The sequence below is a fragment of the Actinia tenebrosa genome, unplaced genomic scaffold (genome assembly GCF_029948245.1).
Source record: "Actinia tenebrosa isolate PJP-AT-01 unplaced genomic scaffold, QUT_ActTen_1.0 PGA_scaffold15__27_contigs__length_11533743, whole genome shotgun sequence".
Taxonomy (NCBI): Eukaryota; Metazoa; Cnidaria; class Anthozoa; order Actiniaria; family Actiniidae; genus Actinia; species Actinia tenebrosa.
In genome coordinates, this window is record NW_028292575.1 from 1 (window position 1) to 27532 (window position 27532).

Sequence of the window (27532 nt, forward strand, 5' to 3'; positions counted from 1 at the left end):
GATGCATTTATCAACACCTTTCATGGTACCGGTTTGACTATACATTTCTTGTTAGATTACCTGAAGTTTATTTGATGTTTTAAACGCGTTGTCGTGAAAAGAATCTCTAAACAGACTTTTTTTAAACCTTTGATACCTCTTCAAATATGATGGAAACTCCTTTGGACGCTCGCTTTGTCAATCCTGAAGAGTTAGAACCATAAGTTATAATGTATGAAGATGAAGCCGAACTAGAAGAAGAAGCAATGCTTGGGAAGAGGTTTTCATAAAATTCCTTATGTTCATTTCATTATTTGTATTTGCTACGTACTGTCCATGATATAAAGATCTTATATTTGAAGTTTCAATGTAATCTAATAGTGATTGATGTTATGAAAACAACCGATTGCCTTTTGAATTCTGCGTTGTGATATAAAGATTTGTGACAATATACTTAGATCTACGTGCCGAATAATTTAGAATGTGAGCTCGTAATTCTCCTAGCTGATTTACTACAGAACGGTTATTATTTGCTTCAAAATGTTTATTATGCATTGAATAGGTACAAACATACGATTATCTAATATCATCTTTGTAATAGAACATGTCAAAGGTTTCTTATTTATTACTCGCGCGACAGCGGCGTCTGTCACTCAGCTCGTAGATTTTTCTTTCATTGTGTCGGATGTCTCGCGGACACAAATTGTGGGGTTGCTCTTTGCCCTCGTATGTAAATATGCCTTGAAAAATTGTTATCCTTAAAATGATTCGAATAAATCCCGAATATCTCAGTCACTTCGCGCGATGGAACCGCTAGAATCTCGTCCATGCGTCCTACTTTGTTGTGATTCTTGGCTTGCCGAGATGTATTGAAATTTTCGAACTATGATCGTCAGTATTATTGAAACTGAAAAATTTCAGCGCCTAGACATCATTTGGTCATATAGTAGTTAGGAAACCGAATGAAACATTATATATTTTCTGAATAAACCAAATAAACCGAGTTTTACGAACATGACACATACATTACCCACCAATGTTTTGGTTTGGGTTGAGTAAATGACGTCATAAGTACTCGTGCCAGTCTTCTTGAGTCGAATTCTGTGATTCAAAGAAATTAATGGCGGACGAAAATAAATCGTAAAATTTTGGCCCTTTCCTTTCGAATATCAAAAAGACATTCCAGTGGGTGGTTCTTAATGTATTCTAGATTATTTCAGCAAAGTTCCAGCTCGAATGAAAGAGTTTTAATTTTGGAGCGATTTTCGTCCAAGTGGCCCTTTAAGAATAATGAATGATTTTGAAAAAGGTGTGAAAAACACCCAAAATCCATCAAAACCATGGGCTATAGTCCATGCTTTTTGGCCAAAAATGACCCATTTTTCAAGTTTCATAAATAATTCTTATTTTTTGAAAAGGTGTGAAAAACACACAAAATCGATCAAAACCATGGGCTATAGTCCATGCTTTTTGGCCAAAAACACCCATTTTTCATGTTTCATAAATAATTCATATTTTTTGAAAAGGTGTGAAAAACGCCCAAAATCGATCAAAACCATGGGCTATAGTCCATGCGTTTTGGCTAAAAATGAGCCCTTTGATGGTGTAAGAGTGTAGACTTGATTTCAATTGAATAAGATATTTTATTTTTGCTTTTCACATTTGTATTATACAGTAGGTTTGTTATACACATTTCTATATTCTAATAATTCATTCAATATTATATCCTATGTGGTATCTTAGAGTTTGTGTCCTATTCATAACTATGGTATTGTTGATGTTCCAAGAATAAACCAAATCAGCTTACATTATTACAGTATCTACGTTTCAACCAAATCTTTAGGGATCCAAAGGTTTGTGTTTTTTTCTTCAATATTACATAGATATGGAATGAAACTCTTTGGAATAAAAGGAAGCTTGATTTGGTCTACTAAAGGAAGAGAACACCCCAATATACGACAGTCTATTGCCCATTTACCTGCTGCACTTTTTGTTTCCATCAGCAGGTCATAATGAAAGCAATGGTAATTCTCAGTCTTTAAATCTAAGAATAACATGAACATATATGTACAAAGAAAGACTTTTCTATTGGGTTATTCAGAATATTTCTCTGGTTGATAAGGAAATGTTTCGGGTATGACTTGTTAGGATTACTTTAGGGTGACTATGGTATCATCGAATTCTTGAGAAAAGGTTGAGTTCAGACTTAGATTCCTAAAAGAAAAGAAGGAGAAATGAGTTTGCATTGAAAGGTAAAACAATTATACTTTGTACATTACAGCTATTTTATTAAACATGCGACCTTGGTGCTCTTGAGTTGCATGCTGAAATGTAGTTTTTCGCTGCCATCAATCAAACCTCATCAGTCGGTACCTTTCATATTTTTGACTGGCGGCAGCAAAAAAACAAATTTCAATGTGCAACTCAAGAGCACTGAGGTCGCATGTTTATGAAATTAGCTGTAAAGGGGTTCTATTCATGAGTATGGACTGCATATTGGTTAGTACTATTCTTATCTCTCTATCAAGACCTTTTTACTACTAATAAGTGCACTTTTTTACTTACCTTTTGTGATCTAGCCTTGCTAAATACATTCCAGAACCGAAGGGTTTCATCTCCCGCCCCAGTTACTATAGCCTCTCCATCTGGTGAAACAGCCTGCAAAAAAAACAACAGATAAATGAATGGAAGAATGAAAAAAAATGAAAGAATGAAACAATAGAATAATGAAAAAATAGAATAATGAAAAAATGGAATGACAAAATGGAAGAATGAAAAAGCGGAAGAATGAGAAAATGGAAGAGTGAAAAGATAAGAATGCAACCTTGATGTCAATTCTATTAACACGAACTGATTCAACAATGAACTGAATTCAAATGTTCCAGAAAAAGTGAGCAAGACCATGGATGAAAAGATCGGCCAATCCATCAAAGGCTGGTTAGACAGCAGTCATGATGACTGGCCAAATTAGCTCAGCCATTTCACCTTTCTGTCTCAATGTTACTGGTAAAAATGAGTGGTGAGGCAAAGATTTGATAAAACAAGTTCCAATTCTGGCTGAAAATTGGCCGATGACCAGCCGTTATTTTTAGCAGCTGCTAGATAAAATGAGAACTTTTGTACTGCAACTTACAAGGTATAGCACTCTGTAGGAGTGTCCAGTTAGCTTGGCTACTTGTGTAAGAGAAGGGTACTTCCATACTAAGATCTGATTCTGAGAATAGCCATGAGTGCTTACCTTGAAGAAAACAAGTAAAACAATATAATCATTAAGGTGTTTTTGGTAAATATTAAACATAAGAAATGTTTCTTCAAGTATAATTTCCTTGGTGGATTCTATAGGTTCCCAGTAGGTCAGTGGTTAGATTGCCTGACTAGTAATATAACATAATTTTTGAATTATTAGATAGTATATAATAATTATATAGTTATCATGTATACCAAAAAATACTTCTTTTCATTGTACGGGTGGTATCTCTTAAAATACTTACTAATTCATTGGAATGTTTTGACCAAGCAAGATTACAAACCTAAAAAATAAATAAACTGTCAGTTAAAAATTAATTAAATAAATATGGCACAGAATGATATGAAAATGAAAGAAATATTATAAGAGACAAACAAAAAAAATATGCACACCTAATCAGTACAATAAAAAAATTTAAAAAATTACTGAAAAAATAAAAGTTCCTCGTTTAAGAGGGTAATAAGAACTTAATAGCCGTGGGTAACAAACCTATAGCCCTCATTCCATTATCAGATTGGAATTTAGAAGTTGATTTTCAATTCTTGAAAATGGAAAAGTGTAATAATGTAATAAAGAGGATAATGTTTTATGATGTGCAAATCCCATGGCGTGGAGATCAAGATGTACAGGTGTACTCTAGCCCCTTAATTCCATTACCACTACATGTACTAATATATTGTTGAGTAGCCTATAGAATCCTGACCCCAAAACAACAAGGTCATGCGTCCATTATACTTACTTGTGATCCAGTATCTACACATTGTAAAGGCTGTCCAGTTAGGGTATTCCAGAACCGAATACATCTATCCGCGGTACCTCCACCTGAAGCTAACAGTCCATGCTAAAGAATAATCAAGGATGAATCAAAATCAATACAAAACGTTTTAGGAAAATGCTACAAATCTGGTACAAAATGATTTGACAGTTGAACTACTTCACAAGACATGAAAACTACCACTGGGGTAGTTTTTATTTCTTGCATGGAAACTTAGGGGGCCATCATTTTTTCAACCATGTTTATACTGGGCCAGCAAAAAAAAAAGAGCTTCTTCGAATTCAGTTTTACACCCCACCCCTCCCTTTACTTTATGACCAGATCCTTACTAACAGTGACACAATTTGGGATTATTACCTGATGAGGTGACCAAGATATAGCCTTGACAGCTGCTGTGTGTTCACTATACTGTTGTACTGGTGCTACACCAGATAGATTCCATACTAATAATTTATTATCATTCCCACCTGACGCAAGGTGCTGACGATCAGGAGACCACTTCAATCCACACACCTAAAATAGAATAATGACATGATAATTTATTGATATGCGTGAATGATAATTCATTCACTCAGTTTGTAGCTTTAATCAAGTGTTAAGTGAATGTTGGTGTTGGTGTTGGTAGTGGTAATGGTTCATGGATTCAGGGGGAAGCTTGTAATACCTCACTTCAACATACACCATGGTACATCTTATGTTACTGTACACCTGGACTAACCTCTTGTCTGTGCCCTACAAGTCGTCCCTCTATAGTTGAAGGTGATCGTACATCTCTTTGTAAGATAAGTCTGTCTCTACTTCCAGATGATAAGAAGTCACCATTCCATGCCAATGCACCTACATTTCATCAATAAAATAGTAAAAATGTCGACGTTATATTTAGGAAACCTGAACGTGCATGCATTATAAGCACTGTGCTATAAACATGATAGGAAGCTGTAGAGCATGAGAGAACCAGCCTCGTGAACATTGCACATTTATGTTTTACAGAAAACTATTCAGAATGATTCAGAATGTTTCTAACATTTCCCAAATACTGACCAACTCTGGCAGAATGTCCTTCCATTGTTGACACTCTTTTCTGAGCAGACGCATCCCATATTTGAACTAAACCTTTGTATGTACCAACTGCTACCAAACCACTCTAAAGAACAACAAAATAAACATATTAATGCTTTTTAGAAATAATTTGTCTTAAAAAGTGGAGACAATTTAATACTTTTTTGAAGGTGTTGGTCATTAGTGTTTATACTTACCCTTTCAGACCATGACACAGATGTTACTGAATCACCATCCGATGATAGATCACAAAGCTTTGTTACCTACAAAAATAAGCAAATAAAGATCAGACATGTGAATGTCAATCCCATATAGTGAAAATAGAATATTCTTAATGAAAAATAGACCTTTTACTCATGACAAACTCACAGATCACATCCTGAAACAAACTCTGGCCTGATCTAAGTCAGGGCACGGCTAACTCACAGAACACACCCTGAAACAACCTCTGGGTTGATCTAAGTCAGGGCACGGCTAACTCACAGAACACACCCTGAAACAACCTCTGGGCTGATCTAAGTCAGGGCATGTGGCTAACTCGCATACCAAATTGTTAGCTTTAGAAAAGTGAGGAAAAATGAAGAACCTGGAGAAAAATTATTGAATCAAGGGAGAGAACTACTAGTAACAAACTCTTCTTGCATGTGATGCTAAGACTCCAGGAATCAATCCTAAGACCCCAGAGATGAGAGGCAAGTGCAAGTACCATCACTACCACATTGATTTGATAACAAGATTTTTCAATCTTACAAAACCTGGTTTATCAATGACATACCTGACTTGTACACGCACTCCATAAATAGACACAAGTACCAAGACCAACACTAAGAATATTCTGAGATGACCAGTCCACCAAATTAAGGTAGAAATCATCCTGCAAATATTCATAATAAATAATTCTTTATCAATACTAACTTTAGTAAATAGACCTCTTTAGCTTTGACAGCATATTTTCCTATTTCAGACCAAGTCATATATTGATATACAGCTATTTCAAAAAAGGTTGAATACTGAATACTGCATACTGAATAGAGCATTCCAAGACCAAAGTGCATTGTGGGTCATAGTGACATTGTCTAAAGTAGGATTAATAATTATTATTTATTCTAACCACCCGGTTAGCTCAGTTGGTAAGAGTGTCGGTCTGTTGTGTGGGAGATCGTGGTTCAAGCCTCGGCCGGACCAACACTCAGGGTCTTAAAAAAACTGAGGAGAAGGTGCTGCCTTTGTAATTACATCTGCAAATGGTTAGACCTTCACATGGCTCGGATGATCACTTTAATGGTGGTCCCATCCCTAATTAACTAGAGACGTTAACAGAGGACCACAAGTTTATCAGTTGAATTACTGTCAGGTGTTATCCTCTATAAACAAAGTTAATTATTATTCTATTTTTAGTGTATTCCATCTGAAACAATATACTAACTACATGTAGAAAGTTAATTGCTGTATAATTACTTTTTATTTCAAATTAATGAGACCCACAATGCACTTTGATCTTGGAATGCACTATTCAGTATGCAGTATTCAACCTTTTTTGAAATAGCTGCATATAAATTTTACAACCACTCTCCGTACAGGGCTCTTCTGTGAAGTTTAATTAAAGTCATTTTTTACAAAATATTCTTCTTCTTACCACCAGATCAGGTGCATCAAGTACTTTGAAGGGAATCTTGGATATTTTTCTGGTGGACTATGAAGAAAAATTGGACAAATTTTTAGAAAACATAATAAAAAAATGCAAACCAGACACTTGTACAACAGTTATTTGATTAATGTGATGTGTTTATTAGCTACCTTTCTTGGTGATCTTAGAAGTCGTTGACTGAAAAACAAGATCACAAATGAGTTAAAAACAATGAAATGGAAGAGTGAGTGGTGTGAGCCACTAATGCCCTGCCTATAGTACATGTAGTTCTCACCAATGATCCCCAGGTTTGATTCCTGAGCTCAATATAATATAATAATAGTAATGGTGCTTATGTTCAAATACCTTTTCTTTCCTACAGGAGAAAGAGAGTATGCAGATGATGACTGAGCCTCTTCTTTCTGGCTTCTTCTTACTTGATACTAGTAAAAATACAATACTTTAATCAGTAAGAACAAGAAACACACATTTAAAGTATCGAACACACTTCAACAAAGCATATACAGCACCCATATTGATTTCTCTTACCTGGAAAACATTATGTACATAGTTACTGTTGCTTGATAGAACTTTACGATCCTCTGTTTGACAGTCCTGGGGTTAAAAAATTGAGATTATAAATTGTATGAAAGAAAGGTGAGAGAAGTATAATATGCAGGGCTTAAAATAACAGCTGGTAATTGGACAATGTCTGTCCAGAATTGGAACTTGTCCAGTCAAATCATTTTGACCAGTAACGTTGAGCTAGAAATGATTGTTGTTATGAATAGGAATTCTTTAGCATGAAAATTTTTCTTCTTCATTTGTGTAGAGTGCTTAGACGGTTAGACGTCTCATAGGATAACATCATAGAAATTTTGTTCTTAGGGATATGTAATCTCTTGTCAAGCACAATCATTGTACTCTTCTTGTCTATGACATGGGTGCCCTTTTATATCATTTTCTCACCTTTAGATCCTCTATCCCAGCACCCAGTAATTCATTTTTCAATAGACATTGATAAGCAATACCCTCTAAAAATAAAAATAAAATAAAAAAGTAAGTGTGTTTCTTGTTTGTCCAATAAGAATAAATACCATGACAAAGGACTGTCAATAAAAGTAATGGCATGGCATTGAATACAATAAAATATCCCAGCCCATATTCAAAAAGATAGTAACTCAGACCATTGGAAATTTGAAAAACAGAGGCCAAAGGATACCTTCTCTTGAAATATAGTTATTTCTCAGAGTCATATCTAATTCTTTGATTGCCTGTTATGCTATCTCAGCAATGTTGGAGCTATTTAACAAAAGATTTCTTATTAGCATCCATTGTTAACTGCATCAAGATGGCCACCATATTTTTGTCTTTTGACTCTCTGCGGCATGCTCCCAGCAACTAGATTAACCACTTCAGGGTGGGCGGAAAGCCTAACAGGTTTTATAAGGCTAAATAAGTGTAGGACTTAATACCTTTGATGTCCCCTCCAGCTTCTTTGGTTATGCTAGATAAACTTTTAGAACTTGGATCACTATTTTCTTGAACAAAGTTAATATTCCCCTTCCATAAGGATCCAGCACGGCTTGGGATGAATCTGTTAATCAACAACGACAAAATATGAACTTGTATAGAGCTGTTAAGTGTGAAGTAATTTGAATGAAAAATGACTTTTGGGTCCAAATCAATAATTATTTCCACAGACATTTTTCTGTGTGTTTTCCCCCCTTCATAGCAGGGTTTTCTGTTCATATATCTAATTGTTGAAGGTAGAGAATAAATCCTGGGAATAAGTCGTGGCAATATTATAGGGAACTTTTGTGTGATTGGACCCGGAAATATGTCATAACTTAAAAGTGCTATAGATCATTAAAGGTTTGGACACATGATGTACTTGCACTCAGCTTTAGTACCATGAGGATCTGAAAGATCAATTGTAGTTTAACTCATTCCTACTTTCTGCTACATAAGTGCAAAGCCATAGACATTGACACATGCAACCATCCTTATCATACTTGCAAAATGTGTCCATTCCTAAAAAACCTTTACTGAGAGGATGTGAAAGGTGGTGTAGGGTTTGATTCCTGGATTCAGCATCATGTGTGAGTAGAGTTTGTGAATATACATGAAGATGACAATTGACTCAGGGAATGTGTAGCAAACAACAACACATACCTGTCTCCATATCTGTCCTTAGCGGGAGAGATTCCTGGACTGGAATTGATCCGTCGAACAGCTAATGGCTATATAGGAAAAGTATAGTTAACATCAATCAGTATTACCACATTGTATTGAATAATGAACGTTAACAAAATGTCTTAAAATAGATTTTGGATAATATATGAGACTTTATACAGAAAATGATCAAAATGCCAATCAAAACAGTGAAGTCTTTCTCTTGAAGTTTTGATGGGCCATAACAACATTTAGACACAGTATTATCAACATTTTTAGAAAATCCATACATTTTAAAAGAAAGTACTAAACACTTACTGATGCTAAGGGAGAAACTCCTGGGCTCCTCAGAAGTCGTCTTTCATACTCTGGATCCATTGTACCTCGAATTCTTATTTTTAATAATATATATTATAAATGTTTCTCTATAAGCTTCCAAATAATACACACTGGAGCAAAATTTAAATTCTTGATATTATTACTTCCTTATGATTCTAAATTGAGTTAAAAAAACTAATTGTTATCAGTAGCAGAAGATCGAGTTGAAGTAAACCAGCCCTGTAGACTTCAATACTAATACCACAGCTGTTTTGATGTCTTATAAGAATCTAAAAGTTTTGATCTTGAGCCACAAGAAAATGATCCAGTCGAAATAAAAATACGTTTTCTGGTTCGACGAAATCAGCTGCTTTTTACAAGTATAAACAAAAAAAATATTTTGTTGTTGTTGTAGTTCCTGTTTCGTTGACAATATTTCACGATATCAACTCTGCCAGCCGCTGTAGCTACTGTAAAACGACGTATGATGAAGTAAACAAGTATACTTTGAAGAAAAAGGCTGAAATTCTTTGTTCTTTGGAGTCCTTTGTCGATGAATTTGAGAAAACCGGAACCAAACTTTCTACCAAACGTCGTGTATCCTTGTATTCAAGTTCAATTCAATGAAAATTGTGCGTCCTTTTTCAACCTTTTTTCATCCCCTAAGCAACAGCAGCTGTTCATTAACTTGTAGTATATTCAAACGATAGCTAAATGTGTTATATTTTGATGGTTCCACGTGGATTTTTCTTTTCTTTTCTTTTCTTTTTTCAAATGTTCGCCGCCATATTAACGGATGTTTTTTGACGCCTCTAGCTTACATCCGGGACACTGAGACGCCATTACACGTCCAAGGTGGCCTGGAACCTAGTAACACAGGAACCCCAACATTAAGAAGTCTGAGACTTAAACTATGTTTAAATCTAATAATCTATAAGTTTCTTAATAATAAATATCATTTAGTTCATTTCAATTTCATCATAGATCATACTAGTAAAGGATTGGATAGGAAACAAACGGTCACGTTGACTATTTCCAGCGCTCTGATTGGTCTAGAAGTGATACGCAGCTCCAAGCTCTCGCTAAGAAAAAAGGAGACGCAAGCACAAGAGGACGTAAGATTTTTTGCTTTTCGCGCGCTGGCTTGCGCTTTAGTTTGTGCTTCTGCTTGAGTCGGCTTGCGACACTAGGGAGAACGAGGCTTTACAGATGCGAGAAAGAGAAAAAGGAAATAAAGGGAATGAAAGAATGGGAAATGGTAACCAAATCTTTATATAAAGATCTCATCCTCATTAGTATTCTTTATCGGGTATAAAGGTCCATGCAATACATTTTGCGACACTTTTAATAAACTGTATGTTAATATATGTTAACTATATTTTTTATGTGTAGTATGAAATGTTTAGGAAAGATAACGCATGATATGAAATGGAAGACTGTTAAAGTCCATAATGAGTTTACCGCGCACACAAACTACAATAAATAATGCTAACGGTAATCTGGGCGATATATTGTACTCTTATATCCAATGCTATAAACTATTGACCGCATCATTTAACAGGCTATTAAAAGAAGAGATCTACTTCTGGAACGTTGCGCACAGCATATTTAATCAACACTTTTTGTAACATTGCTTATAATGGCATTATGTTCCCAGCCGAAGAAATGGCGACTTTTGGATAGTACCGCTGTCTAGAAGTCTGCAATGTCGTGGTGGCTAGCTTTCCTTGATTTTTACTATTGTTACATAGTGAACAACTCGCAGAATAATGTAATCTTAGAGCCTTGATAATGGAGTCCGCTAGTTTTTAATTGTTTATGCATTTCAAAGTAGCTATTGATTATACTTTTGTTGCAAAGAAATTTGTCACGTGTGATATCTCTTGGAATTTCTGTCACGCGACGGGTACAGCTGCGACATGTCACGGAGCTTCACTCTACTACCGTGACTTCATGGCCACCATTACTGTCTTAACGACATCTATTTGGAAGCTATATATTTCTATATCGTATTATTATAATCTTGATATATATTTTGGTATTATGTATTCGTTAAAAATATCCACGATATGGTTTATTAGCTTTCTAGGGATCTTAAGCTTTGGACGCATCTTCTTCTGCAACAGCGTCGTGTACTGTCGATGAGACTTCTTCAACAATACTGAGATCTCCTACAGGCTGGTGCTCATGTGCGTCAGCTTCACGTGAAACCAGAGAGTATCGTCCACTGTTGCGGTTCTGAGGTAAAAAATGGCACATTGTTCATGTAAAAGCTGTGCCCAAATATACTTGATAGAAAACATACCATATATTCGTGAAAGACTTAACTAACAAAATTTATTCGACAAATTAGTGCAAAGTTTTGTAGGTCTACGGTCTACTGAGGGCTACAGAACTTACTAATTCTTGCATTTTTTTCAAAGTTTTTCACGGATATATGGTATTCACTTAAAATGTTTTTGTATTTTGTATTTTTACTATGGTAAATAGGTGCGCAATGACACAACACAATTTTATGGGCAAAAAAATGTCCAAATATTGCACAATGATACTATACATTGTAATTATCATTATTACACCGGAACAAACTCAATGCGCAATAACATAACACAGTTTTATTGGTTATAAGACTATGGTCAGAGATTGCACGATGATACAGGGCATTCTTAATGTCGTTATATTATGATCTTTCAGTGCGCAATAGCGTACCTAACGCTTAATAAAACCATCTTGAAATAGTGCGCAAATATATGGCGTATTTTGAGGAGCAAATACCTGTAGTTTGAAACTGGAAAAACTAGCCAAACTATCACGTGGGTTGTTGATGACTTCTCCGCTTATTCGCTGGCTGCTTATGCTTTCACTGTCACCGCGATTTAAGGAACTGCGTTGCCCTGTTTTAAAAAAAATATCGCGACAAATTAGAATAAAAAAATCGAGAATGGAAAGTGAAGCTCGCAGTTGTCCATATTGGAGCGGTCCGCAGCGCGACAAGATGTCATTTTACGTGTGCGCGTCTTTGTGAAGATAAATTAATGATATCAATTCGTTGTACGACTTACCCAATGAGGAGCGCTTTTGGAACATTACAAGTACTGTTCTTTGACTATCTGAACTGGTCGTGCCCTGATTGAGTAAAATTAAAATTTATTATTAAACAAGAATCGAAAATGCAATCAAAATAATACAGGATTTGAACATTTTACCGTTGAAACAGTATTGTAGTTTAAGATTTTCGAGTCTGCGTTATCTAACGTTTTAATTATCTTTTCTCCACTCGAGTGTAACTTGTGACTTTTGGATGCCATGGTGTAAGCAGGTCCTTTGACTCGGCAACATATGATACGAATGTATTCACGGCGGATCTAAAACAACGAGAATATAAATCTATTTAGAATATTGCCATTGCTAGTGTATCAAAAAAAGTAAAGGAAAAGTAAAGATGACTTGGCATTGCACGTTACGTCATCGCGGCCATGTGGGTACCATTAAACAAAAGATTTCTCATTAGCACCAATTGTTAACGGTACCAAGATGGCCGCCATGTTTTTGTATTTTGACTCTTGAATGCTTGCAACCCATTAATACCATGTATGATCTGGGTCCTGTTTTCCAGACGGCACGGGTGTTCGCTATAGTTTTACTTCGACTTTCTGTCTCTGCGCTAAACGTAGTATAAGAGATGGTTGAGTTCCTTGTTTGCGTTTTCTAAATTCAAGTGGTTTTTTCGCGCGCCACTATCCTACCCATATTGCCCCTCTCCACAAAATGTCTCCAGGTATTAGATAAACCAATGTGTACAATGCACACCTTTTAAGATGCCAAATTAACACATTACGTCACTAGCACGTGCCAACGTGCCCCCCTGTGGTTATAGCGGTAAAATAGTACATTGTCCCTCGAGATATATCTATAAAACGCCCCTGCATTTACCTTTTCATCTCCAACGCAATGGAAAAGGAATATAAATACACCCTGAAAATAAGAAACGATTTTACCATTAGTTCCGTAACTAATGAAATAAAGCAATTACATTCAGGCGTCCTACCTCTTTCTATAACTGTAAAATACTTTAACATTTGACTTACTTGTAATGAGTTAAATATGGTAAAGAAGTAAGCCATAAAGATGGTTTCGTTGTTAATGTAGAAGACGCCAAAGAGCCAGGTCAGTCCAAGAATACACGTCAAGAGCGTACAAGCTTTGGCCCAATATCTGATATAGAAATAAACGATCTTAGACAACAATTTTTATAATAGTTTTCGTAGTTACAGTCATTAAGGTCTCATGCGCCTTCGAGCGCGAGGAGAACTAAATTACATTCTTGTCTGGGCTTCATGTGCCAGTCAAACCACAGGAACCCCATTGGAAATGTTATAGTACCTTATTCTTCGTATCTTGTTTGGTTTTCGTCGATGGCCTGTTCGTCTTGCCATCACACTAAAGGTTACTCCCATGATTACAAAGTTAAACTAGAATCCAAAGGGAATAGTTCAATAAGAAACAAAGGGATACGATGAACGTACTGGTATCTTGGACTATGTCTAGTGAATATGTAACCTTGTCATTTGTCAGGACATATACATATATCCTTACTTGCAAGAACGTTGTCATACGATATTAGAACATTAGTAATTTAGCGAGAAAGGAATACATTAAAAGACAAAAGAAAAAGTTCAGCTTCAGTGATCTTCTTTTGTTTTTTAATATAATTCCTATCCCACTAAATTACTAATGTTCTATTTTCGTATGACAACGTTCTTTCAAGTAAGTGTATAAAAAAAGTCAAAAAAGGTATTTTATAAAGCGTGGCGCTCTCTCTCAAAAAGACTACAAGACTGGAATGAACTACTATATCTAATATCACAGAACACAAAAATAACGTACATTTGTCTTGCATTCCTGCTATCGATAATGGAAAGCGCACTTTTCACAATCAATTCACGTCGCTATTGAGCGTCGATGTTACTGCAGACGATTTTTCACTGCGCATGCTCATGTTCGTTAGGAAATCAGCCTTCAGTATTAGAGTTGCGTCACTATAATAGGAATAACTTACAGCGATTACAAGTAGTGCTGGACCAACAAAAGCCCAAATGAAACCATGATCCATGGACAGCCAGCAACTGTGAATAATGAGAAAAAATAAGGATTTGGTTGGGTTTTTTTACATATTCTGTAGATGCACGGGAACCCTTAATTAGGTAATGCGATTCGCCCAGGACAGAGGACACTGGACGAAGGTGGTGTCGGCGCTATGATGATGATGATGATGTTGTTGATGATGATAATGGTGGTGATGATGATGATGATAATGACGACGATGATGATGATAGTAGTTGATGATGATGATGACGGTAATGATATTGATGATGATGGTGATGATAATGATGATGTTGGTGGTGATGATTATGATGATTATGATGATGATTATGATGATTATGATGATGATTATGATGATCCTGTGGCAGATAGAAGATATGGTTCTACTGTGCTATACTCACTAGTATTTTGTGCCATAACCGTGGGGATTCAAACCAGCTGATACAGCCACGGCAATCAACGGTAAACCTAAACCAAACATATATAATATCAATACTAATCATTTGCCTCTATCAAACTTAATCGAGTCACACAAAGATGAATAAATGCATGAGCAACTAATTTTCGCAATTTTTCCCGGGTGGGTGCCCTGTGTATAGGAAAAAAAACTTAATTTAACGCAATCTATCCCAAATTCATGACTGATCTCCACACAGTCAACCCATAATGATGGCCTTACAGCAACTTCTCGTAAGGTGGGATGCTTGTATATGGATGTAGCCACGAAGGGATTTAGATTTGAGGGATCGCTATACACAGGCAACCCGTTTGGCAGAAAACTGTCGAGCCTTGCGCACCTTTAGTTGTCAAAAATCATTCAATAAACAAATAATATATTTTGGGGTTTTCCTACTTACACCATCCTATTGTTAGAAAGATAATACGTTTCCTTTGAGTCAGGGTCTTTGAACCGAACACCTTTACCAGCATCAAATACAGCATGACTCCCTCTAAAGCCATCCATACGAACGACGCGAGCCAGATGTAGTGAAGAGCACCCGCAATTATCTGACAAACAAGCTGTTCAAATGATCATGTCAGTACAAGCCTCACTTTCGTGTTAAGTATGGATATCAGAATGATATCAGGAATGGAATAATAATGAATCGGAGGTTTACTGACCTTGATCTGCGTCTTGTTGATGCCGAACAAGAAGAGAAGCTGAGCGAGAATCAACGATAAGGCAAGATTGGAATGGATGAAAGTACGGGAAGACTTCAAGAATCTTTTGAGCAAGAAAAGTATTCAAAAAAAATAATTTTCTCAACATTTTTGTCTCCTGATTTGAGGATCTTACCATTGTATTCGACTGCACTTTGAGCTATTATCTACCCCACCTTCCTTACAAGACCACCATTAACGTTTCGCGCTTCAACAAACCTATAAAGAATAGCTAGCCTCACGTAATCGACCGTACTTTCTCTAACCGACCATAATAATAGCCAAACGCACCACCGATCGATTAGTTTCTGACTTCCACACCTCCGATGACCGGCCAATCACCTCCATAAGTCGACCCCAATATCTTTAGTATCAGAATAATTAAAACTAATATACCTGAATGATAAGAATGTAACAAAGGTGAGGCAGAGAGCTGTGACTGATAACACCACCCCGATGTAGGTGATTAACGATAGAGCTATCTTGTGTCGGCCCTACAGGGAAAAGAAGACACATGAGAGAATGAGCAAACAGGGTGGAAACGGAACGACGACTAGTTGGAAGGACGAGGGAACGACATACAGTTAGATAGGCAGACGTACACACAGACAGATGGACAGACAGACAGATTCACAGTATACGAGAAAGATTGACTGACAGACAAAAGCGCAGACCGACAGACAGACAGATGAGGGCACACAGACAGACAGACAGACAAAACCATTGACAGAAAGATTGACTGACTCATAGACAGAAGAACATACAGAAGAAAAGACAAATAGACTGATAGAAAGATGATACCTGAATAAGTACCGACGTGTCTCCCTTCACACTCATAAGAACAGCAAAGCTTGTCAGATGATAGCAATGACAGACCGTGTGTGTACTGTTGGTGGTGTTGACAAAGCAACCATTAGTTGACCAATATCCTGCCTCTCTAGAAGACATGATGAACAACAACAGGTGAGAAAAATACTATTGTTTTGCGAGTATCATTTTGGTAGACCTTTGCATAAATACTATAAACATATTCATATACGTCCTAAGCCTCGTTTGGATGCACTCACGTACAAATTGAAACAAATCAATCAGCGTTTTAGTTGACCCATTGTTTTAATGCACCTAAGTAAGGTCATAGTTAGGAGTCCTCTCTACCAACGATGGTAAGGCTAAGTGTACAGTTATATATTTACTAGTATCCTTATGCCAAGGGTGTAATCTTTTTCATAAGTTATCAATTTGCACGGTTCATAAATGCATAATTGTCTTATCATACATACTTTGACATGTCCCAGTAGACGCAGGAAGAGTTTGTGGTTTCCCTGCTTCTTCTCTGTTCAAAAAAAAAAAGTTCCAATATATATTTCAGTTTGTACAATGAACAAGAAGAATAGCGCCTGAAGCTCACAGACCTGGTAAACTTACCTTCTTGTTAGTGAATACAATAGCCACAGGATCGACGAAGTATTTCCTCTTGAGGTTGCTCATTGTTAACGATACGACAGCAGTGTTGACGCTTTCGTTTCTACAGCACAAATTAATCTGTTTTAGGTTTCAGAAAAACATATTGCGCAAGCACATATGGACAACAATTCCGCCATCTTGCGCTAATAAACTCTGACCCAATCTTGACCTTATAAACCCTTGAATTTCCATTGTCTTAATTAAACAGCCAATCAAAATACATCTATTGCAACTCAAATCCGCTGACCAAGAATGCGGAAGGCGCGGGGAACCAGGATGTAGAATCACATGCTAGGCAGATATTAAGGATGCATGCAAATGAGATGCAAATGCGACAACAAGTATTGTATCGACCCGATAGCCTAACTTGTATGATTCTTAAAACAAAAGAATATCTCATTGTGGGATCAACTGTAATAACAGATCTTCGTTACCCGCGTCAAGGAATATATTTGGAACAATTATATGCTTAATTATTTCAGTGTTGAAAGAACTTACACTCTATTTGTTTCTGGAGCGAGAAGCGTCCCCATAGTGTTGAAAGACGCGTACGTGAAGTACTGGGAACTAGAATCTGAAACAATTCAACATTCAATTAGTACATTTGAGAACTTCATGTGTTATTAAAATCTACTGAGAGTTCTATTCGATAGCTAGATGAATATTTCGTTTTAAGGAAGTATAATAAATCTTTGTCTATTGTGAAAAGAATATCAAAAGCTAAAGCTTAAAATCGTGTAGGCCGGGGGATTGGACCTGGACATCTGTTGACGGGATCTTGGATCGCAAAATGTTTTGTCACATTTTCATCTTTTGAAAGGGCATGGATATTCTTTATGTGTAGCAAAAACATGTCCACTCTCTAAAATTTGAATTATGCTTTTAGGTTCTGAATTTTAAAGGTTTTTTATTTTTGGAAAATCCGGAACCGTACATGGCTGGAATGGAATGGAATTCAATTGGCTGGATCGTGCGGATCGCTAAACGTTTTTCACGCCGAATTTGCAACTTTAACCCCATGATTGTTAGTTTAATATTTATAACTAGTAATTTCATGCTGAAATTAGGAAAAATTCAGAATTGAAAAAAAATCTTTTTTTTCAGTTTTGAATTGCAAAACATTTTGCTCCTTGGTCTGGCCCTCCACCAACAGTTTAACACTTTAGTATGCTTGAAACTTTCATGTGTTACCAAGGTCTTCTAGATATGGCGAAGACAAAGTTTTCCGAGGTTTTAAAGTTACCGCATGTCGTTGAACGAATGAATGAAAGTCAAACATCTTCATTCATGTTGCGATAATCTTTTGTTTATTTTTGATCACTTTTCTTTTTCCGCGACTTAAATTTTTTGAAGATACATATGTGATACAATTCCCCCTTATATTAAGTAAATTGAAGACTAATTTGGGCTGCTCATTATTACCAGTTACCTTGATTGAGTTCAGAAGAAGGAAACATGATCACTGTTTGATTTTCTTCTTGCATGCTCCTCTTTCGACCAATGAGAATACTGCTGGATGCCGATTGGTTGGTTGATCCGACGTCAAGCACTGTGGGGAGAAATTCTGTTAGAGAAGCTTTCGTTTACAAAGGGAATGCGCATCACCATACATGGATTTCAAATGTCTCCCATATCCAAGAAATACGATTGGATGGAATGTAATCTTGTGAACTCTGATTAGTTATGACGGAAGCCATTTCAAAGTTAGTACAATATGTTTTCCCATCATACGAATATGTGGCCAATTTTATAACACAACATCGACATTATTTCATTAAAATTTGTGCAAGCTCAGTGAGCTAGGCGCGCAATGCTATTATCCCATGTTATTATTGCGCATGCTCCAGTTGCGCAATTATGTCAATTACAACGACAGTTTCCTTACGAAAAGCTGTGTTTCTTACCAACATTTTTCATAGTGGTACGACCATATTGACCTGTTCTAGCCATCCGTAACGCAACACTGTCTACTGTATTTATTAGCACTCCGGTTTGATTTTTGCGTGATACCTGTAACGCAGCAAACGCACAAGACTCTATAAGTATATTTTGCATCGAATATTACGCTACAGCGAAATAGACGATGATGTGCGTGACTATGGTAACGCAAGTGGAATACAGTTACCTTAGGTATAAAAGCCCATTTGCCGATGGTCTTTGAATCTAGAATGTTGCTTGCAGTGTGAACAACTGACTGTGAAAAGAAAAAAAGATAGTTTCCAATTATTAACCTTCTCTTTGACTAGACGAAGGAATATCGTCACGCCATGTATAGTGTAATACAGACCAGGGTACCGAGGGAAGATTTGTGTTGTAGTTAAAAAAAAAACCATGTTTATCTTTAAAAAAACACAGAAACCGTCTATTCAAGCAAAATTAAGTTAACCGCTACCTCGAGGTGTTAGAGTGCATGTTATATGTCCGTGAAAAGCTTTGTAAGAATTAAGTTGCACTAATTTGCACAAATTAGTAAGTTCAGTAGACCCCAGTAGACCGTAGACCTACAAAACTTTTCACTAATTTGTACAATTTTGTTAGTTAACTTTTTCTCGGATATATGGTATTCACTGTACTAAGATCCCGCTACAATTTGTTGCTTTTCTTACTTTGGTAAATTCTGTTTCTTCAATATTGTTGACTGGTTTCTTCTCTTCTCTCTCTGATACAACCTCCAGCACGTTAACCATAGCCTTCAAGTCACCAGGGTAAATGTTATCAACGCGTCGAACATTAGTCAGGTTCGCGGTCTGTTCAGCCACAGAAGCTGCGCTCACTTTTGGATCATTCGCGGCGTCTTTCATCTCTAAAGCCCACTTGGATACACAGTCACTGAGATCGGGCGTGTTCCATATTGCGCGCTCACCTTCTGCACCATCACAGGATCTACGAGCAACGCCTGAACAAAACCAACATAATTTTATTAACTGACGACTACGACCATGAAAATATCATCTTGAATGGATCATTTTTGAGTTCAAAATTACCGCTGTGTTCCTTGATTACAGACTCATTTACTCAGGCTTAGCCTCGAATCAGTGTCTAATTACTCGCAAATACCAACGGTAAAGTAAAGAATGCACAACTTCAATAATATAAGCACTTTGAAATTCTACGGACCTTCACTGGAACACATGAATATTCTGCACAAAATCGACGCTAGCCCTGAGCAACTCACGACTCGGAACTGGAGCATTTGCAAGGCGATTGTGTAGACGATTGCGTAAATTTGCACTCAAACATTATGGCCATAGTTCAAAATTATGGTAACTTGTGGACCAAGATACTCCTTACCTGTAACTCCTTCAGGACATGACGTCAAATCGATTTGTCCACGTAAAGTACGCGTCCATTTGATCTTCTGTGACGTCTCTACCTGGCAGAAATCCATCTCTGTCACATGACCTGGTATATCTGGAGAAAAAGATGTATGTATAACAATCTGAAGCTAGAACTGTTGTTGAGAATAGCTTGGGCTTAACGTTTTCAGGAGATTGTCAATTCTTAGAGTATTATTTCTTTGTTTGCAGGTTGTGCATGAGAAGACACATGAATATGGATACGACTCAAACAAAGAATCTTATTGTCAAGAGAATGACACGTGGTCGGAAAAGTAGAGAGATATGCCATCTATTAAACTGATATTAAAGGAGTGCTTCACTTTAATTTGATTACGAAAGGATTGCGGTAACGAAGGCTTGTATTAATCTGCGTTGTCAACTATTAAAGGCACAGAATCCCGTCTCACAAAAGCAAAATTCCTCGTACGCACGCTCCAGTGTGTATGCACGCTCAGGGTTTAACTGAAGAGAAATCTGCAAAATTTTTCAACCTCAACATCTTCTGTGATAAGAATACAAAACTGTAAGATACTAGTTCTTGGGTTGAAAAATTATAGGGTTCTCTCTCAGATAGGTAAGACCAACTGATCATTACTACTCACCTTGGCATTTCCAGCCATTGCCAATGTAGTTTTTGTTGCACTTACAGTAAAAAGATCCATCAGTGTTTATACAACGTGCGTTTCTATGGCAACGCACTAGATCAACCCTGCACTGCTTGTCATCTGAAGATAAGAAAGATATCTCTTAAACGTGTCTGAAACCACTTGCGTAGGTTTGATAGAATTAGTTATAGAGAGGGAATTTGAATTTGGTATGAGTGAGAAAAACTAGTGCGCATGGCACGGTCACGTTCATCTGCTAAACCAATCACAGCGCGCGCAGTGATGGATTATCCAATCAAAATACAGGAATATGGCACGGCAAGGTGTGTATATTAAATCATCCAAGATCTGCATGCTTTTGTATGAGTGAGAAAAATTACAGCGCATGGCACAGGCACGGTTGTCAGCTGAACTAATTATAGCGCGCGCAATGACGGATTATCCATTCAACATGAAGGAATATGGCATCACATCTTACCAAAGACAAGAATGTCGTCTGAACTATTCCTACAGCTGCTTGTGAGATTCGCACATTCGTCCATATCTAAAAACAACCACAAATAGATGTATCAAACCTATCCTTGTCTTTGACGCTGTTTTAGTCCCTCTCTGGACTAATCTTCGCCCCAGGTCTTCCTGGCTGTCGTGCAAGTTTTAGGAAGAGAGGGAAAGGGGCAGAAAGCGTATTCGAAGCGTATCTTTACATGTGTTTCTTAACTGATATAAAAATGAAATTTCTGTTAATTCATAATGAATTTTATTTTGTGTCAATCTGCTTATTCTCGCCCCGATGGAAAACTAGTGCGCATTATCTGATATTCTCCAACTTTTTCTTCAAAAAAAAGCTACATTTACGTCATCTTCCAAGTGAATAAATAAGCATTAGATTATTACAACAGATGTCTGTTACTTACCAACAGTATTGAACACCACGTCATCGGCAAGGAACGGTCCATATCCTACTTGATTAACACCTTGTACATTAACCCGATAACTGGTCAGTTGTTTTAAACCAGCCACAGTTACACGAGTGTGCAGTGTCTTTAACTCTACTCTTATCCCTCTCGATTCCACTGTCACGCGGTATCGGTTTACAAAGTCACGTGGGGACTTCGCGATTGGAGGTTGCCAGGCAATCACCGCTGTCCCCCAACTGATTGACTGTACCGTCACATTTCTTGGAGTGGCTGAAAAAAGAGGAAGGAAAATTGTGAATCAAGAGGAAGGGAAGTAGAGTTGGATTAAAGCGTGCGCAACAAACCTGATAATGGAGCCGGTTGTATGAAGCCTTTGATGTACGACATGACATAAAACGCATGTGGGAATGGCATGTTTTGCATGGAGAATTTGTAGTTAGTCAAGTTGCCGCGGTAGATTTCGATCATCTTTTCTTGGCCGTCGCGTTTCCACTGAAAAAAGACCTTGTACCAGAAAATCGTAACCGGATCGGATGGGGGTTTCCATTGGATTAACATGGTCTTCTCATTGGCTGGACGGATGTTCACTGACAATACTGTGCGTGAGTCTACCAAAACAAATTAGAATTCTTAGTAAGACTGTAAAAAATATAGGCTGTTAAACCATGCAATCGTATCATATGAATTAGTGCTCATTTATGACTCGCGAACGTGACAATTCTTCGATTGCACGTTACATCATCGCGGCCATGTTGGTGCCATTTAACAAAAGATTTCTCATTAGCATCCATCGTTAACGGCACCACAATGGCCGCCATGCTTTTGTCTTTTGACTCTCTTGGAAATGCTTGCAACCCATCAATACTGTGCGTGAGACTACCAAAAAAAATTAGAATTCTTAGTAAGACTGTGAAAAATATAGGCTGTTAAACCATGCCATCGTATCATATGAATTACTGACGCGTGAATGTTTGAATCCAGAATCGAATAATGTGAGAAGATTAGAATTAAATGACAGACCATCATTGTCCGTGGATGCAATCAGCTGCGCCGGTAGACTGGGCTTGAGTGAATCATCGTTGCCGTATGATATGACCTTGATTCGATAGCTAGTGTTCTTGGATAGTCCTGGTATAAGATATTTACACTTGTATAACAATCCTACGTCTAACTTGAAGAAGTCAGAAGAACTGTTAGCCTCTTTGTACAGAATCTGAAAGAATAATGTGATTGAATCATTCAGTTATTTCAATTATTTGTTGTTCCATTCACCCACCCTCCCTCCCTCCCTCTATTCCTCCCTCCCTCCCTCCCTCCCCCCTCCCTCCCTCCCTCGCTCGCTCCCTCATAGTTTAAGATCACTAAAGTTTGTTACCCAGTATCCTCGCACACCGGTCTTGTTTACTGGATGCTTCCATTTAATGAGAAGAGTACGAGAAGAAGTGGCTTCTACTGTAAGATTGTATGGGCTTCCAAGTGCTGTGAGAGAGAAAACATACAAGCTGTACATTAAGCTGAATGAAAACCACGTGATAAGAGATGACACGTGACGTGCGAGTCACGTGATGTAGACGTCACATGACTAGGGCCTCCATGTATTATGTTCTTCATGACTTATCTCCCCCCCATTCTCCCCTCCCAAGCTAGTGGGTACCGTCGACGGATACAAGAAAACAGGTGATCAGTGTGTAACGTGACGTAGAAGTCAAAGTGACTTTAATCTCTACGTATCACATTCTTCGTGACTTACCGTGAAGGTCAGAAGTTCTACAGATAATTGTATTGCTGGTTCTTCCATGGCCTTTGTGGATTTTGTTCTGCACTCGAATTTCTACGGACGACGAAGGATCTGATAATAATTGCAAGAACAATGATGTCATCAAGTGAAATACGATAGAGACTCGTGCCTTTGTCACAAACCGTGTGTGCGCGCTGTGATTTTTTAAACAAACGTCGTCAGATCTACTGTCTCTTGTTCTTCCCACAATCACAAAAATTGTTTAGCGACAGAGCTGAATTTGAAATTAAAGAATCGTTCCACTATTATAGCATTAAAGCCTCTTACCTAGTCCAGCAATCCTGAGCATGCGCACTGAGCTATTGGTTTGTATTTTCATCCATTTTGTCTTCAGTTTGTAAAACACGTAAAAACCTGTTATCGCATCGTAGGCTGGGTCTGACGGCTTCCATTTGACCGTCAGCCATGCTGGACCAGAATCGCACGTTGACACTAACACTGGGGACTCTGAAGAAGACAAACCATCAACCATTACGGTAGAATATATGAAGATCAAACTATGGACCTCTTGCTTAGCAGGCAGTAAACCAACCAACCAAGCCACACTTGCTCCTTAAAACAAGTGTGTGAGGTCACCGAGGATCAAACAATGGATGTTATTTATCAGGACAGCAGCTTTTGCTGGCTTGCTAAATAAGGCAACACAAAACGTACCCAATTTATTAGAACAAATTAGACTTACCTAATTTATGCGAGCAAATTCGTCCTTTCTGCATCTGATTCAAGGGTGAATACCACACAGCTATATCATCAAATGAAATATTGTAGGCCGCTTTTCCTTTCCCGGGAGCTTTAACAAGATAAAGGTTTTTATTACTCTTCCGTGACGAAATCTGCGCAGTTCCAGAAACTATAGACTGAACTCTCTCGCAATTTCTAAAAATAACAAAACCACTGGCGTTCGACCACGTGAATCCTACTTGTGCCCAGATCCCATGCGGAATATTAACGTGTCCAGTCCATAATTTCTTGTCAGTGTTGAAGTAGATTGTCACGCGATCCATGGACCCCTTTTTGGGATCGGCAATGATAGAAAAACCCGGTTGTCCCCCATGTTTAAGGTTCCTTCTAGTCCCTATGAAGAACTGTTTTCTAAAAATGTCCCTTCTTCTGGAGTACCTCAACCATAGGGACACTGTCAAGTAAGGACTGCATTGGGTTGGGTCTACGAGGCAACTGCCTTTAAAGTTTCCCAGATTAACACGTGATTTGGATATGAAGAGATACTCGGGTCCCTTCCCCTCGAAGTGAATCTCTTTGACGAGGCCGTCTCTTATTCCAGTTGTATTTGTAACGACGTCTCGTAAACCTGTTCCATTGTTAAGCGGCCAATAGTGAACAGCGTCGTCATACGAGGAACCTGCACAATGGAAAAAATATATGACATAAAAAATAGGGAAATCACATCATGTTTAGCTTTGCTTGCCCGACAGAGCAGAGCAGAGTAGAGCAGAGCAGAGCAGAGCAGAGCAGAGCAGAGCAGAGCAGAGCAGAGCAGAGCAGAGCAGAGCAGAGCAGAGCAGAGCAGAGCAGAGCAGAGCAGAGCAGAGCAGAGCAGAGCAGAGCAGAGCAGAGCAGAGCAGAGCAGAGCAGAGCAGAGCAGAGCAGAGCAGAGCTCTACTAAATGCTGGCCATTTTGAAAATACAAATTTAAAATAGTTTTCATGTAAACCATAAGTAAAATAATAACGCTTTTTAAATACTGTTTCTATGAACCAGTTCGATTTTGTATATTTGATCAAGCCTTAATAGACGTCACCCTCTTTAGCATATTGGAAGTATAAACCTTCATAACTTAGAAACGCATCACTCAAATCAAGAAATATTTTACCATTCAACTATTTACTTCATGTAGAATCAGTACTGGAAGTGTTGTCGAAGGGTTCATTTGCACTTTAATTTTAGAAATAACAAACTTCTCGACAATGAACTCAAATCAATTAGCTTCCTCCCACCTGCACGTCACTTTGAAAACGATTCAAAATTAATGAAAACAACGTCAACGTCAAAACTCAATTTCCTCAGCTCGTTCATATCAATTAGCCCTTAACCAATCAACTTTTATAAAGGTCGTTCTTTCCTTCTCCGATAGTTCCAATTTATTGTTTTATGAGCCCGCAAACAGCACAGTTAATCGGGGCAAACGCATCTCTTTCCCTGTACTCCAGATTATATTATGATTATATTATATTAAATGCTAAAGCAATGCTTTTGGTGAAGCTAGAAAATAAACATTCAGCAAGCCATAGACAAAGCAATAAACATAACTGAGAAAATGCTTTGTGTCAAAAGGTGAAATTATAAGGCTTTTGCGCTAGAAGTTGCAGTGTTCATTGAATATTAACTGCGCTTTAAGTTGCGCAAGAAAGAAAGAAAGAAAGAAAGAAAGAAAGAACGAAAGAGGTGAAAAAATCAGCCATTTTTGTTGCATTTTGTTCCTTGCTTGCTATTACTTCTATATTCCGTGGTTTGGGGGAAAAAATCAATGATGAATAGTGACGACGACGTTGACCAGTATTCCCATAATTAACAATTATATCCAAAATAAGTGTCTTGTTTTCGTCCACATATTGCCTTAGGGATAATTTCAGCAGTTAATGCCTGTATCCCGCGTTATTCTTGGCAGGCATGCAAATACACACAAGCTATCACTGAGATTATAGATTACTACAAAGAAGATAACATAACAATTAAACTTATTAGAACTGTCACGAAAATGCCGCAAGCAATCATTGAAACGAAGGTTTTGTATGTATATACATAGAACACATATCTCCTGTATTTCGATAAAGCGTTGTCATCGCCAAAGGCGGAGAGGCGAAAAGCGATAGGAGAATCCAAGAATAACTGGAATGACTTGAGTTTCTTCTTATTCTCGTCAAGAACATGGACCTTAGTGTTGAGAGAATGGCCTGTCGCCTATCGCCTTTGGCGATGACAACGTTGATTGAAGTAGGTGTATATAGAATTTACAAGAAACATGTTTTGATTGGAAATTTAGTTGAATTTGTCCTTGAAGCAAAGTATTTTTAGGAAATTAAAGAAATTAAAGAAAGACTATTATGTTAAATATTTCATGGATTTGATATCTGACGGATACAGCGCTAATCTTGAACTCAGCCCCATAGCATGGGGTAAAGGGACTGTTTCAGGTAAATCCACCTTCTGGCCCGCAAAATCAGTAACGTTTATATTATGAAGCAGATATCGCAATTGTGATAGATAATTTCCCTTGTGTGACCGATGGTTAGTGTTCGTGCGTGCGTGTGTGTGTGTGTGTGTGTGTGTGTGTGTGTGTGTGTGTGTGTGTGTGTGTGTGTGTGTGTGTGTGTGTGTTTGTGTGTGAAACTGAGGGGGGAGGAGAGGGGAACCACCATGGTCTTTAATGATGACAAAGACTCATAACGGAAAAAAAACATAATCGCAAGTTTTTTCCTACTTAATTAAAAAATACGTTAGTTTATTTTAAGACTATAATTAAAAGACAGGAAGCACCGACAACAATCGAGGAGCTTGATGAAACAAAATGAGAGCTTAATGAAAAGATATTGATCAGCCACACCATGTGCAAAAACCATTAACGTTTACTTGAGAAAATTTCGAAGAAACTGTAACGATGTCGTTAGTAAATTCCATGAACAATTGGCACGTAATGGCTTGTAAACTTTGAGTCGATCATGTACGTGCAGTAAAAGACTGAAGGGCTCTTGCTAAATTGGATTGCTAATACCTGAGCTACTTGTACATTTGAAGTCCACTTTACAAACCCTTTACAATCTGTATTTGAAAAATGATGACGGAAATAATATCCAAGTCTTTTTTTTTGTGAAATGGTTTCTCGTTTAATCTTAAGAAATTGGTCCACTAGGAAGAAGTATTTTTTTTATATTCTTCATGACGGAACTCCCTTGCCGGTTATCCCCAAGACGTGCTCTAAAATGAAAATTCTTACAACAATTCTTCGAC

The 27532-nt window shown here is 37.5% G+C and overlaps 2 protein-coding genes across 4 annotated transcripts in view; both read right to left on the bottom strand.

Annotated features, from left to right (window-relative positions):
• Positions 1-1602: 1602 nt before the first annotated feature.
• Positions 1603-10015, bottom strand: LOC116301705 (fizzy-related protein homolog). Its single transcript, XM_031710803.2, has 18 exons — positions 9181-10015; positions 8863-8930; positions 8163-8284; positions 7657-7721; positions 7237-7302; positions 7054-7130; positions 6858-6885; positions 6697-6753; positions 5836-5934; positions 5258-5323; positions 5043-5145; positions 4720-4838; positions 4359-4514; positions 3966-4067; positions 3471-3509; positions 3113-3217; positions 2545-2637; positions 1603-2193 (listed from the first exon to the last, which is right to left on the bottom strand). Exons 1-18 carry the CDS (start codon positions 9238-9240, stop codon positions 2152-2154), a joined length of 1467 nt encoding a protein of 488 aa, XP_031566663.1. The 5' UTR covers positions 9241-10015; the 3' UTR covers positions 1603-2151.
• Positions 10016-10763: 748 nt separating this feature from the next.
• LOC116301702 (uncharacterized) overlaps positions 10764-27532 on the bottom strand; it is a 43107-nt gene continuing 26338 nt past the window's right edge. For all 3 annotated transcript variants that reach the window (XM_089030725.1, XM_089030723.1, XM_089030726.1), the window contains 30 exons: positions 24249-24926; positions 23834-24013; positions 23519-23617; positions 23144-23247; positions 22789-22981; positions 22113-22376; positions 21766-22038; positions 21330-21395; positions 20849-20971; positions 20200-20319; positions 19515-19804; positions 19034-19102; positions 18813-18918; positions 18338-18457; positions 17407-17482; positions 16870-16969; positions 16725-16777; positions 16246-16381; positions 15841-15938; positions 15406-15508; positions 15141-15303; positions 14685-14751; positions 14240-14306; positions 13564-13652; positions 13269-13395; positions 13114-13155; positions 12387-12545; positions 12243-12306; positions 11956-12074; positions 10764-11418 (listed from right to left, as the gene is read on the bottom strand). In XM_089030725.1, the coding sequence (XP_088886851.1) occupies positions 11275-11418; positions 11956-12074; positions 12243-12306; positions 12387-12545; positions 13114-13155; positions 13269-13395; positions 13564-13652; positions 14240-14306; positions 14685-14751; positions 15141-15303; positions 15406-15508; positions 15841-15938; positions 16246-16381; positions 16725-16777; positions 16870-16969; positions 17407-17482; positions 18338-18457; positions 18813-18918; positions 19034-19102; positions 19515-19804; positions 20200-20319; positions 20849-20971; positions 21330-21395; positions 21766-22038; positions 22113-22376; positions 22789-22981; positions 23144-23247; positions 23519-23617; positions 23834-24013; positions 24249-24926 (4292 nt within the window). In that variant the 3' untranslated portion in view covers positions 10764-11274. The remainder of the gene's footprint in view (positions 11419-11955; positions 12075-12242; positions 12307-12386; positions 12546-13113; positions 13156-13268; positions 13396-13563; positions 13653-14239; positions 14307-14684; positions 14752-15140; positions 15304-15405; positions 15509-15840; positions 15939-16245; positions 16382-16724; positions 16778-16869; positions 16970-17406; positions 17483-18337; positions 18458-18812; positions 18919-19033; positions 19103-19514; positions 19805-20199; positions 20320-20848; positions 20972-21329; positions 21396-21765; positions 22039-22112; positions 22377-22788; positions 22982-23143; positions 23248-23518; positions 23618-23833; positions 24014-24248; positions 24927-27532) is intronic.